At 48.0% G+C, this 14,440-nt stretch overlaps 1 protein-coding gene across 1 annotated transcript in view; it reads left to right on the top strand.

Annotated features, from left to right (window-relative positions):
- Positions 1 to 14,440, top strand: part of TNFRSF8 (TNF receptor superfamily member 8) — a 67,021-nt gene that overhangs the window by 29,059 nt on the left and 23,522 nt on the right. The window contains exons 4-8 of the mRNA XM_059064658.2: positions 4,516 to 4,668; positions 7,076 to 7,169; positions 7,529 to 7,683; positions 9,964 to 10,080; positions 12,857 to 13,009. Coding sequence (XP_058920641.2) covers positions 4,516 to 4,668; positions 7,076 to 7,169; positions 7,529 to 7,683; positions 9,964 to 10,080; positions 12,857 to 13,009 — 672 coding nt within the window. The remainder of the gene's footprint in view (positions 1 to 4,515; positions 4,669 to 7,075; positions 7,170 to 7,528; positions 7,684 to 9,963; positions 10,081 to 12,856; positions 13,010 to 14,440) is intronic.

Here is a 14,440-nt window from a genome sequence, read left to right as displayed (position 1 = left end):
TTTTGGGGTGACCATCACTGTCATCCAGCTCCAGAACTTTTTCATCTTCCCCAGTTGAAACTCTCTCCCCATTAAACCCTAGTTCCTCATCGCTCCCCACACCCTCACCCCAAGCCTTTGGCAACTACCATTCTATTCTCTGTCTCTATGAACTTGACTACTCTAGGATGTTCACAGGAGTGAAATCATACAATATTTATCCTTTTGTGAGTTGTTTCACTTAGCGTAATGTCTTCAAGGTGCATCTATGTTGTAGCATGTGTCAGAATTTCCTTCCTTCTTAAGGCTGAATGATAGTCCGTTGGATGGATCTACCACATTTTGTCTATCCGTTGATGTCCATGGACACCTGGGTTGTTTACACCTTTTAGCTATTGTGAATATTGTTGTTATGAACATAGTTGTACAAATGCTGTTCAAGTCCCTGCTCTCAATTCTTTATACACTCAGCAGTGGAATTGCTGGATCATGTGGGAATTCTACGTTTAATTTCTTGAGGAGTCCTGACTGTTACCTTTGAAACTCGTTTGAGGAGCCTGAGGGCCGCCTGGGTGGGGGTCAGAGAGCAGCCAGAGATGGGTGTTGTCATGGTGGCAGCGGCTCTGCCTTCTCTTCTGTCAGATAGTCTTTATCAAGCTCCTGCTGCCTAGAAACGGGTGCCCCCCACTCCTGGAGCTTCTGCTCATCCCCCCAACTAGGGAATTGGCAAGTCCACGCAGTCTTTTCTGCCTCTGCCCAGGCCTTTGATATTACATGCAGGCGGCTACTCAGAGTGTTTTTTTCTTGAGTTTTCCGAGGATGTCTACCCACTGTCCTTAGGTGGAGTCTCCAGATTTTTGAAAATTATCAGGATTTTATTCTCTCCTCAGTACAGCTTCCAGGCTGCAGGTGAGAGTGAGGGGCTGTACCAGGGTCACCACAACAAGGAAGAGAGAGGAGAGGGTCCCGAGATGGTTTTAGGAGCCAGGCGTAGGAGGATCTTTTAATCATTGCTGCCCACACCCCATTGGCCAGAACCAAGTCACATGACCGCCTATCCATCTGCAAGGGAGGCTGGGAAATGTAGTCTTCCTCTGAGCCAGTTTGAAACAGGATTTGGGGAACGCATCACTGTGCTCCAGGGGATTCCTTCTCATAGCGGCAATTTCCTTTTGCATCTCCGAGGATATTCATTATACTGATTCCAAAGGCTTGTTCTGTTTTCTCTTTTATCTGTTTTCTTGAGTGTTAGTTCTGTTTGAGTTTGGGGCTCTTTTTTCTTGGTGCTGGTTTCTTCTGGTCTTTGGTGACTTCGAGTTCTGCACGTGGGATCTGACGACTGGGGTAGGGTGGGGGTCTGCGAGTGGGGCTTGTGAAATCCACCTCCGGGGACTGCAAAGATGAGCGGGTGGGGTGGAGGTGCCGGGCGGGGTCTGTCAGAGGCTGGTCCTCTGGGTCTGCAGGGTCCCTTCCTTCCCCCACGGCTGACCAGCCGCGGGGCGCCGCCCAGCTCACCTCACCCGAGTATCCTTGGGGAGACGCTTGGCTTCTAGCTCCGTGGCGTGACTGGATGAGGCGTGTGGGGCGAGGGACTTCTGCTGCACTCCTTGTGGGATTCCCTCCCGCTTGCCCCTACCGTTCACCCACTGGAGACAAGCACCCAGAGCCTCTCCTAACATAACCAGTCGTATGGGGTACGTTTGGGGCTGTGGTCTCCTTCCATCCAATTCCATATTTAAGAACTCTTCATCATTTCTGGTTGACCAAAAATGCCCCTTCTTGTTTTCCCAGGGATATTTGCATTCTTTAATTATTATTTTTACCAGTGATTTTTTTTAAAGATAAAATTCATCATTTATTTATTTTGCGGTACGCGGGCCTCTCACTGTTGTGACTTCTCCCGTTGCGGAGCACAGGCTCCGCACACGCAGGCTCAGCGGCCACGGCTCACGGGCCCAGCCGCTCCGCGGCACGTGGGATCTTCCAGGACCGGGGCACGAACCCGCGTCCCCTGCATCGGCAGGCGGACTCCCCACCACTGCGCCACCAGGGAAGTCCCACACAGCACTGTATACTTTAAATGATGAATTTTAGGGCTTGGCACAGTGGTTAAGAGTCTGCCTGCCGATGCAAGGGACGCGGGTTCGTGCCCCGGTCCGGGAAGATCCCACATACAGCGGAGCGGCTAGGCCCGTGAGCCATGGCCGCTGAGCCTGCGCTCTAGAGCCCTCGAGCCACAACTACTGAAGCCCGTGTGCCTAGACCCTGTGCTCCACAACAAGAGAAGCCACGACAATGAGAAGCCCGCGCACCGCATAGCCCCTGCTCGCTGCAACTAGAGAAAGCCCACTCGCAGCAACGAAGACCCGACACAGCCAAAAATAAATAAATATATACATTTATTTTTAAAACTAATAAACAAAGTGCACAGTGCTGTGGTTTTATTACATTCACAATGTGCAACCACCACCACTATCCAATTCCAGAACATTTCCACCTCCCCCAAAAGAAACCCCTCGTAATTACTATAAATGGAATATAACCTTTAAAAATTGTGAGACACTGTGTTGTACACCTGAAATGTATATAATATTGTACATCAACTATATCTCAAAAATAAAAAATAAAAAGAAACCCCCTTAGCTCCCAATTCTTCCCCCCCTTCCATCCCCTGGCAACCACTAATCTACTTTCTGTCTCTATGGATTTGCCTACTCTGGACATTTCATATAAATGGAATCATGCAGTATGTGGCTTTTAGTGTCTGGCTTCTTTCACGTTATATAGTGTTTTCAAGGATCATTCATGTTGTAGCATGTATCAGTACTTCATTCCTTTTTATGGCTGAATAATATCGTGTTATATGGGTATAATTCATTTTGTTTATCCATTTATCAGTTGAGGGACATTGGTGTCGTTTCTACTTTTTGGCTATGAATCATGCTGGAATGAACATGCATGTACACGTTTTTGTGTGGACATATGTTTTCAGTAGTCTTGGGTATGTACCTAAGAGTGGAATTGCTGGATCATATAGTAAATCTATGTTTAACTTTTTGAGGAACTGCCAGACTGCCTTCCACAGCTCTGTCCTACTTTATATTCCCGCTAGCATTCTGTGAGGATTCCAATTCCTCCACCTCCTCACCAACACTTGTCATTGTCTGTCTTTTTTATTCCACCCACCCTAGTAGATATGGCGTGGTCTGTCATAGTGGTTTGGGTTTGATGACTAATGACATTGAGCATCTTTTCACACGCTTACTGGCCCTTTGTATATCTTCTTTGGAGAAAAGTCTTCTTAAATCCTTTGCCCATTAAAAAAAACTTAATAGACTTTTTTTTTAGAGCAGTTTTCAGTTTATAGAAAAACCGAGCAGAAAGTACAGAGATTTCCCATATGCCTGCTCTCCTCACACTTTCCCCCAGTATTAACATCTTGCATTAGTGTGGTACATTGTTACAGTTGATGAACCAATATTGGTGCATTATTAACTAAAGTTCATTGTTTACATTAAGGGTCACTCTTCGTGTTGTATATTCTATGATTTTTGACAAATGTGTAATGTCATTTATCCACTATTGCAGTATCATACAGAATAGTTTCACTGCTTTAAAAATCTTCTGTGTGGGGCTTCCCGGGTGGCGCAATGGTTGAGAGTCCGCCTGTCGATGCAGGGGTCGCTGGTTCGTGCCCCGGTCCGGGAGGATCCCACGTGCCGCGGAGCGGCTGGGCCCGTGAGCCGTGGCCGCTGAGCCTGCGCGTCCGGAGCCTGTGCTGCGCAACGGGAGAGGCCACGACAGTGAGAGGCCCGCGTACCGCAAAATAACTAAATAAAAATTAAAAAATAAAAATCTTCTGTGCTCTGCCCATTCATCTTCCCCTCCCCCACCCCCTGGCAACCACTGGTCTTTTTAACCGTCTCTGTAGTTTTGTCTCTTCCCGAAAGTCATGTAGTTGGAATCACAGTATGTAGCCTTTCCAATTGGCTGCCTTCACTGAGAAATTTGCATTTAATGCCCCTCCATGTCTTTTTTGCCCATTTTAATATTGGGACATTCACTTTTTTTTTTTTTTTTTTTTTCCGGTACGTGGGCCTCTCACTGTTGTGGCCTCTCCCATTGTGGAGCACAGGCTCCAGACGCGCAGGCTCAGCGGCCACAGCTCACGGGCCCAGCCGCCCCGCGGCATGTGGGATCTTCCCGGATCGGGGCACGAACCCGTGTCCCCTGCATCGGCAGGCGGACTCTCAACCACTGCGCCACCAGGGAAGCCCCATTCACTTCTTTTAAATACCATTTTAGTGATCTCCAGGGATGCGGGCTGGGAGGTGGAGGCTGCCTCATGGACCCCGCCTGCCCTCTAGTCCTCACGTCAGGAACGCTCTGGAAGGAAGGGCTGGGCATACCAGCTGCCCTGTCCAACAGAATGCCATAGCAGCATCCTCCCTCACGTGCTGGACTGCTCCTGGACTTTTCTGAGTCCCTTCCCTCGCCCTCCCTCTGTCCCCGGTGACCCTCCTCTGTGTCCCTTAGACGACCTCGTGGAGAAGAAGCCATGCTCATGGAACTCTACCCGTGTCTGCGAGTGCCGGACTGGCATGTTCTGTGACACATCAGCCATCAACTCCTGTGCCCGCTGCCTCCCTCACTCTGTCTGCCCGACAGGGATGGTTGTCAAATTCCAAGGTGAGTATCCCCACCGTCCAGGACCACGATCTGTGCCAGTGCTTCCCCGCCGCAGACCTCCCAACGACTCTCCACCTCCCACCTCCTCCTTCCTGTTGGAAAGATCACATCTCCTATCACGATGATGCCAGGGATGCAAACGGAGGCCCCTGCTGCCCCTTCCCTGCACCTCGGGTCCCAGGCTCAGAAAGAGTCCCAGGCACCGCCCTGGCTGGAAGAGGTCTTGGGTTGGTTTGAGGATCGGGGCAGAAATTCTTTGATGCCTGATAAACAAGAAAGAAACCTGAAGTTTCTGTCCTGGGAGTTTCCTGGAAGATGAGGGCTGGTTTCCCGTTTTGGTCCAGGGATGCCCCGTGCTTCTCACTCCACCACGCTTTCGCACATGCTGTTTGCGCTTTCTGGGACACCCTTCCCTCCCCATTCACTCAGTCAACTCTGCTTTCAGCTCTCTGTCCAAACGTCTCCTCCCGACCTCTCCCAGGTCACTTCTCGACATGGAGGCGAGCACTTGTGTCTGTCTCGGTGTGGTCAGTGCTCGTCTCCCTCCCTAGGCCGTAGCTTCGTGAGGGCCACGGTCATCTCCCTGCTGCCTCATCAGACACCCGGCGCAGAATCTGCTCTTCAGAGATATGTGTTGAATGATGTGACAGGGAGATCAGAGCTGGGGGTGGTGGGGTTCAAATCTGGCCGGATTCTCTCTGGACACACAGAACCCTCAGCGGAGGGACCCTCAGAAGCCCGCCACCCACAAGCAGGGGCAGGTGGTGGCGTGGAAAGGGCTCTGGAGTGGACATCGGGTACCTGGGGTTCTGTACAGCTTTGCCTCTTGGGGCATGTTCCCAGTCCTCTCTGGGCCTCAGTCTTCCCATATGTAAAATGCAGAGGTGTGACTAGAAGGCCTTGCCCGGGGGCTCTTCAGCTCAGAAACTCTTGCGTCTCTAAGAAAAGTAGCCTTGAGTTCTGTCGCTCCAGCCTGTGGACCAGCTCTGGCTGGAGAAGCTCTCTCGACGGTGTTCCTGCACCTGCCACACGGTGGCGCCAGAGGCCTCTCTTTGCTGCCCCCAGACCTGCTGCCCAAGGCGGTGCCACCGGCCACGCTTAAAATGTGGCCAGCTGCACTGAGATGTGCTGTCAGTATAGAAAATGCCCCGAATTTCAAATACTTAGTATAGGAAAAGAATGTAGAACGTCTCATTAATTATTTTTTATGTTGATTACCGATTGGCACAATATTTTAGATATATTGGGTTAAATAAACGTATTGTTTAATTTCACTTGTTTCTTTTTTACTTTTTAAAATGTGGCTACTAGAAAATTTAAAACGATGACATGTGATTGACATATTTTATTGGACAGCACTGCTTTAGAAGTGCTCCGACCTTCGGCTGCCAAAGCCTGGCTAACTTCTAGATTCCTCTGTGGGACTGCCCACTGAGCAACTCGCAGGACCTCAGTCTCTTCTGCTGTAGAATGGAAAGTAGTTTCTGTCTCAGATCAAGCTTGTAGCTAAGCCTTACACTAAGACCTTGCATAGGCTTTCTCCCCTGAAATTCTCCAGATGTCATCAGCCTGTATTAGCCCCATTTTATAAGTGAGGAAATTGAGGTTCAGAGATGGCAGGTAATTAATTGCTCAAGACCACAGAGCAGGGAATATCTAATCCAGTGTTTGAACCTTATGCCCAGATCTCATCACCCCACCACAGTGCAGACAGATGAGATAAGTCAGCATTGCTCATACCCACCTCTACCAAAACTTCCAAACTCAAGTCCACTTGATTGAAAGCACTATGTGTTTTCTTCTCCACTTTTGCTTTCACCCAGTATTCTCCAGTACTCTTTGGCTTGCAAGTTACAATGTTTTTGGCTCATGGAACTGAAGTGTCTGAGGATAGCTTTGTGGAGCTTAAGGCGTGGCTGGATCCAGGAGCTCTGTCTTTTCCCGTCTCTCATCTCTACTACCCTATGTGTGTGTTTGTCTGTAAAATATCTACCAGCAGCTCCTGGCTTGCTTCCTACCCAACCCTAGTGGAAAGACAGCTTCTCCTTCCCACATTCTCAACAACCAAAATAAAACCTTGAAATTGCATCTCATAGGCGTGTCTTGGGTCATGTGCCCACCCCTGAACCAGTCCATCATGGCCAGAGGAATGGGATGGATTGATTGGTCCAGCCTGGTCCCATGGCTACTCCTGAAGTGGGGTCCCAGCCCCTTACCACAGACATTGAGACTGAGGTGTAATTCTCCAGGGAAAGGTGGACGGCTTTACTCCCAAAGGGGACGGATGCTGGGCAGGCACAACCTCAGGTGGCCACTGTGTTTTCCTGGGTTGTGGTGGTAAAAGGTGTATTTTGGAGCCTCTGGCTCTGTGATACCAAGTCTGAAGGCATCACCATCCTCCCTGCAGGCACAGCGCAGAGGAACACTGTCTGTGAGCTGCCTTCCCCCGGGGCCACCCCCAACTGCAGCGCCAGCCCACAGGACTGCAAGGCCCCTGCCAGGTGACTCCCGGCCCCCTCCTATCCTGCTGACCTTAGCGTGGGGCTGTCCCACCCCATAGGGGGGTCCAGGGCACGGCTGGCTGGGGGTGAGGGTGGGGTTCAGCCCAGGGAGCCTCTCTGCTAAGCCCACAAGTCATCTGAGTCCCTACTGTGTGCCCAGCCTACCCTGAGCACACAGGAGACCGAGAAGGCCTAGAAAACACAGCCCTTGCTCCCAGGAGCTGACAGTGGGCCTGCCAGAGGCTGTGAGCAGAGTGTCTGGGGACCTATTCTCTGTAGAAACGGTTGTCCCTGAGCACAGACTCCGCTTGCCCCATAAGGAAAATTGCCAGTCTCATCTCCCGCTTCCTTCCCTGCAGCACCATCCCCCCGGCCAAGCCCACCCGGACCTCTCCAGCAAGCTCTGAGGCCAGGACCACACTTCTTGGAGGGGGCACCCCCCTTGCCCCAGAAGATGCTCCTAAAATCACTGCCCACTCTAGCTCCTCCACGGGGAAGCTCAATCCAGATCCAGGTAAGTTCTGCAGAGAAGCTGTGGTCTGTCTTCGGGGAAACGGTGTCCGATGGCTGGGCGTCTGTGTATGGCAGTCGGGGCAGGCAGGCACCGAGCTGTGGTCTTTCCCAGTGTGGGGAGAAGAGGGCCCCCAGGTCTTCTGGGGCTGAGGGCCTCGAGGGCCAGAGTAGATAATGGAAGGACTCATTCATTTCACATTTTGGGTGCCGGATACTGAGGCAGGTGCTGGGGCATGCAGCACAGCAGCCCAGCCTCTGCAGGTGTCGATTTGATGCCCCCCCGGTTCCCATGGTGACAGATTGGGGTCCTCAGCTCACTCCTGTTTATTACCCAATAGCCTTCCATTGTATAGGGATACCACCCTTTGTTCATCCAAACAGATTTTGGATTTTTGAGTGGTTTCCATTTCGGGGCTATAATGAAAAACATTTGTGTGAATGTACGTTTTCATTTCTCTCTTTTTAAAAAATTGATTTGTAGGGCTTCTTATAATTCTTTGTCCTATAATTGTGTTCAAAACATCTTCTCCCACCCTGTGGCTTGCCTTCTCATCCTCTTTACGGTGTCTTTTGATGAAGAGACGTTCTTAATTTCAGTGTAGTCAGATTGATCCATCTGTTTCTTTATGACTAGCGCTTTTCATGTTCTGCTTTGTAAGGCTTCTCCTCCTCTGAAATCTCAATGACACCCTACATTTATTTTCTAAGGTCATTGCTGTTTTGCCTTTGTTTAAAGAGTCCCCATGAATATTCAGTTGAACCCACACCATTTATCAAATAAATTGTCTTTTCTCCACTGTTACACATGCCATCTTTGTTGTGAATCAAGGGTCCATATATGTATGGGCAGGATTCTGGAGTCTCTATTCTATTCATTGCCTCTTTGTGTATTCCGTGTGAATACCATTCTCTCTACTATAGTTTTTCAGTAAGTCTGGATGCTTGAGCAACTACTCCAACTTTGGTCTTAAACAGTGTATTGGCTGTTCTTGGTAATTTGCATATCCACATAAATTTTAGAATCAGCTTTTCAAATTTCGTAAGATATCCTATTGGGATTTTAATTGGAATTGCATTGAATCTACAGATCAGTTTGAAGAGAATCCACCTCTTTGCAGTATTGAGTATATGGTATAGGTCTACATTATTTAGGTCTTCTTTATTTTTTATTTTTATTTTTAAAATTTTAATTTTATATTGGAGTATAGTTGATTTACAATGTTGTGTTAGTTTCAGGTGTACAGCAAAGTGATTCGGTTCAACATATACATATATCTATTCTTTTTCAGATTCTTTCCCCATATAGGTTATTACAGTGTATTGTAGGTCCTTGTTGATTATCTATTTTATATATAGTATTGTGTATGTGTTAATCCTTGTTGATTATCTATTTTATATATAGTAGTGTGTATATGTTAATCCCAAACTCCTAATTTATCCCTCCCACCCCTATTTAGGCCTTCTTTAAATTCTCCCAATAATGTTTTATTATTGTCTGTGTAGAAATATTTACATCTTTTGGTTAGATTTCTAAGTATTTGGTATTTCTGATGATGATGTAAATGGTATCTTTTTAAATATTTCATGTTCTAACTTTTTATTGTTAGTATTATTTTGAACTATGTGAAATGCCAGTATTTGACTGTTTCTGTACTATCAAAATGGCAATTTCATGTGGTTCAATGCAAATATATAGACGTTCAATTGATTTTGATATAATAACGTTATATCCAACTCACTTGCGAAACTCACTTATTTCTTCTAATAATGTATCTTCAGACTCTTCGGATTATCTGTGCACTCAATGATATCATCTGTCCATAACTGCTTGGTATCTTCCTTTCTAAACCTTACCACTTTTATTTCTTTTTCTTGCCTTATTGCATTGGCTATGATGCCCAGGACCAAACTAAATAGAAGTTGTGATAGTAGGAATCCTTGCCTCATTGCTGAACTCAAAGGGAAAGTGGCTACCAAAGTTATGAGCAGGGCAGTGACAGAGCAGTGAGACTGGGGAGAGGGCTCTGGCAGAGGGGGGAGGGACTGGAAGCGGGGGTGGGGGGCAGTTAGGAGGCAGTTAGCACTCTTCTCCTATGTGGCCTTAGACACATTCCTTCCCTCTCTGAGCCTCAGGACTCCCTCTGAAGGACTGATCGACATGTGCAGAGTTTGGGAGCTGGCCATGGAGCTGGGGGCCTTCAGTAATGGGGGTGGTGGTGGGATGAGGGCGAGGCCTCTGTCAAGGTGGCCTGGCCTGAGGCTTCTCTGCTTCTTTTCCCAGGGCTGACCCTGCAACAGCCATGCCCTCAGGGGTCTGCCGACTGCAGGAAGCAGTGTGACCCTGACTACTACCTGGGCAGGGACGGTCGCTGCACGGCCTGTGTGAGCTGTTCAGGAGGTAAGGGCCTTGTTCTCCTCCAGAGGCTCCTTCCAGGGAGCAGGTGGGGTCTTAGACAAGAGGCCAAGAATCTGGGGGTGGGGGAGCCTTGAGTTTGGTCTCGGATGCTCAGCCCTTGGGAGCCTGGTTCACCTTGCTGGCGTTTTTTGAGCGGTTGGCTTCTAGTGACTCGTTCTCACGATTGTGGGTTTTGATGGCCGTGACCCCTTTTCAGAGAGCTTCCATTCACTCAGCCTTTCCTGCAAGGAAATATTTGTCGATCACCTACCTGTTTCAAGCTTGTCTCATTATTTTTGTACGTATCCTATGATGCCTGGATTGCGATTGCCCCCATTTTACAGAAGAGGAAACTGAGGCTCGGGGAAGTCAGGGGGCTTCCAAGGGCCACAAGCCCTCGCAAATGGCAGGGCCAGGATTTGAACCTAGGGAGCCTGCCACTGGGTTCTGAGCTCATCACCCCACTGTGCTGCCTCTTAGAGCGCCTCTGCACAGGCACTTAGAGACTGACCGCTATATGCACGGTGGGGTGACGTCCTGGCAGAGTTTCCCCTGCGGCCAGCTCCCCGCAGCCTCACAGCACCACCAGCCTCCCTGTGACGTCCAAGCAGCTGCCCAGGCCCCGGGCTGCCATGGCTGTAGCCCCGGCCCACTCACAGTGGCCACCACCACCGGGGAGAGGTGTGATTCTGTCTCTGCAGCGACACGGACTGGAGTCCAGGGAGGCCAAGTGGGGGAAAGGACACTCCGTTCGTGGTCGCTGGGGGTCGCTGTTCCAATTACTAAGGTCACAGCAAATTTTCTCCAAACTGAGCGGTGAAAAGCAAACTATTCTCTGTACTCATGGTGTCTGTGGGTCAGAATTCAGACCCAGCACCACGGGGACACTGGGTCTCTGCTCCACGATGTCTGGGATCTCAGCTGGAAAACTTGAAGCCTGGAGCTGGAATCATCTGAAAGCTTTTTCATTCTCGGGTCTGGGGTCGAAGAGGCTGTGGGCTGGGCCCTCAGAGCCTCTCCGCGTCGGCCTCTATATGGCCTGCTTCGGGCATCCTCAAGTCCTGGGTGCTGGACTCAAAGATGAGTTGGGGTGGGGGGGGTGTAGAAACCATACCCATTTTTATGGCCCAGCCTTGGAAGCTACACGGCGTAACTTCCACTACATTCTGCCTGTGGAGGCGGTCACAGGGCCCCCTTGAGTCATGGAAGGGAAAAAAATGTCGTGCTTTTTTTTTTTTTTCTTTTTTTGGCCGTGCCGCATGGCATGTGGGATCTTAGTTCCCCAACAAGGGACCATGCTTCTTGATGGGTAAGTGGCTGAGCTCTGGAAGAGCAGACAGACCCAGAGCTATTTCTGTGGCCATTCCTGGAAAAAATATAATCTGTCACAGCTGCTGTGTCAGATGGGGAAACAAGAGATGACTCTGGGCCCAAGAATTCCTTCAACTTGAATAACTGAAGCCCTGCAACCGTGTGGGGTGGAGCTCAAGTGCCTGGGGTCAAGTCTTGGCTCTACGGCTCGGGAGCTTATAAGCTCAAGCAAGTTTCTTAACCTCTCTGGGCCTCGGTTTCCTCATCCGTGAAATGCGCAGAATAATAGACTTCTCTCAGAGACCCGTTCTGGGAGTTAAATAGGTTAAACCGGGTTAATCTGGATAGAGCGCTAAGAACACCGCCTTGCACACACTCCGTTATGTTAACACCATATTATAAGTAATAATGAGAGGTTTCAGGAAGACACCGTGCAGTCCCTTATCTTTATCGTGCAAGGCTTCTAAGCCTGTAAGTATCCTGCCGATTGAGAAATGTCCTTATGAGCGAATCACGTTTGTCTAAACTACTGATGCAGTAATTCTATTTTCACCCGTAAACAGAGCATGTAGAATATCCCCAAACATGTATAAATGCATTATTATACTTCTTCTTTTACAAAACCACTAACAAGTTTTTTGATTTTTGAAAAAATCCACTTTTCATCATTGAAAATTTCAAACATATTCAGAAGTAGAGAGAATCGGGAATGGTTATGGACTATCACCCAGTTTTAAAGAATTATCAGTCAGGGCCGGTCTTGGTTCATCTCTACCCATGCCCACTCACCCCTGTTCTCTGAATTATTTTCTTTATTTAAAAAATTATTTTATTTTATTTTGGGGGGATTTTTTTCTTTTAATAGCTTTATTGAGATATAGTTGACATACCATAAAATGCACACGTTTAAAGTGTGCACTTTGATAGGTTTTGTCAGATGTGTGTAGCTGTGAAACCATCACAACAGTCAAGACAATGAACTGTCCGTCACCCCCCAAACTGTCCCCGTGCTCCCTTGCCATCCCTCCCATCGATCCCTGCCTCTGCTCCAGTCCTACGCAACAGTTATGCTTTCTGTCACTATGGAATACTTTGCATTTTCTGGCTTTTCCTATAAACAGAATCATAGAGCATATACTCCGTTTTTGTTTTTGTTTTTGTTTTTTTTGGCCATGCCACGTGGCATGCGGGATCTTAGTTCCCCGACTAGGGATCGAACCTGTGTCCCTTGCAGTGGAAGGTTGGAGTCCTAACCACTGGACTGCCAGGGAAGTCCCTATAATACACCTTTTCTTGTCCACCTTCTTTGGCTCAGCATAATTATTTTGTTCAGCAGAAAGATCTGCTCAACGGAATCATCAAATGAGCATGTGCTCCTGGGCAAATATGTCTCTGTCCTCCTGGGGCTTCTCTGGACCCCTGCCCTCTCCATCCCAGTCCTTCCTCAGGACCCTTCTCTGTCCCGCAGACCACCTCGTGGAGAAGACACCTTGCATGTGGAACTCCTCCCGCGTCTGCGAGTGTCGACCTGGAATGTTCTGTGCCACGTCAGCCTCCAACTCCTGTGCCCGCTGCGTCACCCGCCCCATCTGCCCACCAGGGATGGTCACCAAGCTCCAGGGTAAGCAGTTCAAACCCCCCAACAAAGGGGCTGAGTTCTCTGTCCCTAGGGCTGCACCTCTCCCCACCCCCAACTGACAAATGACCTTCAATCCCAGCTGTTAACTAGGTCAGGTTTGGGCTATGTTTTCTCTTTGAATAGTTAGATCCAGGGAGTGGGATAAAATCCAAACTTGGCATTTTGGTAAGAGTATCTGAGGATTATTTTAAATTTTTTAAATTATTAAAAAATTGTTTTATTCTTCTTCTTGAAATTGTTGGTCTGGTAAAATCTTGACTTGTTTGCAAGGCTGTTTTATTGACTCAAGATAGATCACTATAAAGTTTATGAAGAAGCTTCCAATTCAAATGATGGACATTCACCAGAGTGTAAAAAAGTATAAACCCTTGACAGTGGACAAAAAAACAAAAAAGAGTTGATCAGCAGATGAGAGATTTCAACAAATTTTTAGAAGGTGGAAAACAGATGGAAGGGTGGTAAGAAATGAAACCAAGTGGAGGAAAGCTTACGTAGCTAGAATTCACTCCACGAGGCCTGCAGAAAAGTGAGGGGTAAGTTGCTCCTAATATCCGCCAGGGAGGCTCTGGGCTTAGAGCAGGCAAGTAAAATGAAGGATAGGGGTGAAGTGGAGAATTACAAAGTGCAGTGAGCTGCAACTTCATCTGGAAAATAAAAATTAAAAATTTGTAACAATGCAAAACCCACCAACCAAAGTACAATCTAAAAATAAAACAAACGAATGAATATAACAACAGCAAAAATATGTGTAACAATGATATACAATGAGCACTGACCAGTCTGAGAGCTGGTGCCTGATTTTTTATCCCCTGATGAAAATGATCAACTTTTTGGCTAATGACACTGAAGGACTATCTAGGGAAAGCTAGATGTTGGCCACCCTGGCGCAAAGCCCCCTTTGCTTGTGTCTTTGACATCCTGTCAATGGGCTGTTCCTGCTCAGTCACGCTGAAGTGAAGCCTGCCAGCTCACACTCCCCACCCATGAGCCCAGAGTTCCCAGGCAGACCTCCTGCTGAGGGAAGAGACCCACTGTGAAAATGACATACTAACAGCACAGTAGAAGAAACCCCACCTGCCGCTGGAATGGTCAACATCGTTCTTTTTAAATTAATATGAATAAGCAGTAAAGATTTTCAGACTTATAAGGAAAAACGGCATATGAAGGAGAATAACAAAATACACAAACAGAAAAACTTACTACAGATGAAGCAATGATGAACCCAGGAATGGAAGAGAAAAAAGTTAGTGTCCACAGAAAAATGCAAGAAGTTGTTACAACCACAAAGTGAGAACAGAAGGCAGAGAAGAAGGAACAGCAAGAGAGTAAAGGGCAAGAAATGGCTTTTAGAAAGTGCCCTGGTTACCAGTCTGTTGCCTCTCAGGTCCCAATTCACCCTTGAGTACCTGCTGT

The sequence above is a fragment of the Kogia breviceps genome, chromosome 1 (assembly GCF_026419965.1).
Source record: "Kogia breviceps isolate mKogBre1 chromosome 1, mKogBre1 haplotype 1, whole genome shotgun sequence".
In the NCBI taxonomy this organism is placed as follows: Eukaryota; Metazoa; Chordata; class Mammalia; order Artiodactyla; family Physeteridae; genus Kogia; species Kogia breviceps.
This window is presented reverse-complemented; position numbering and strand designations above follow the sequence as displayed.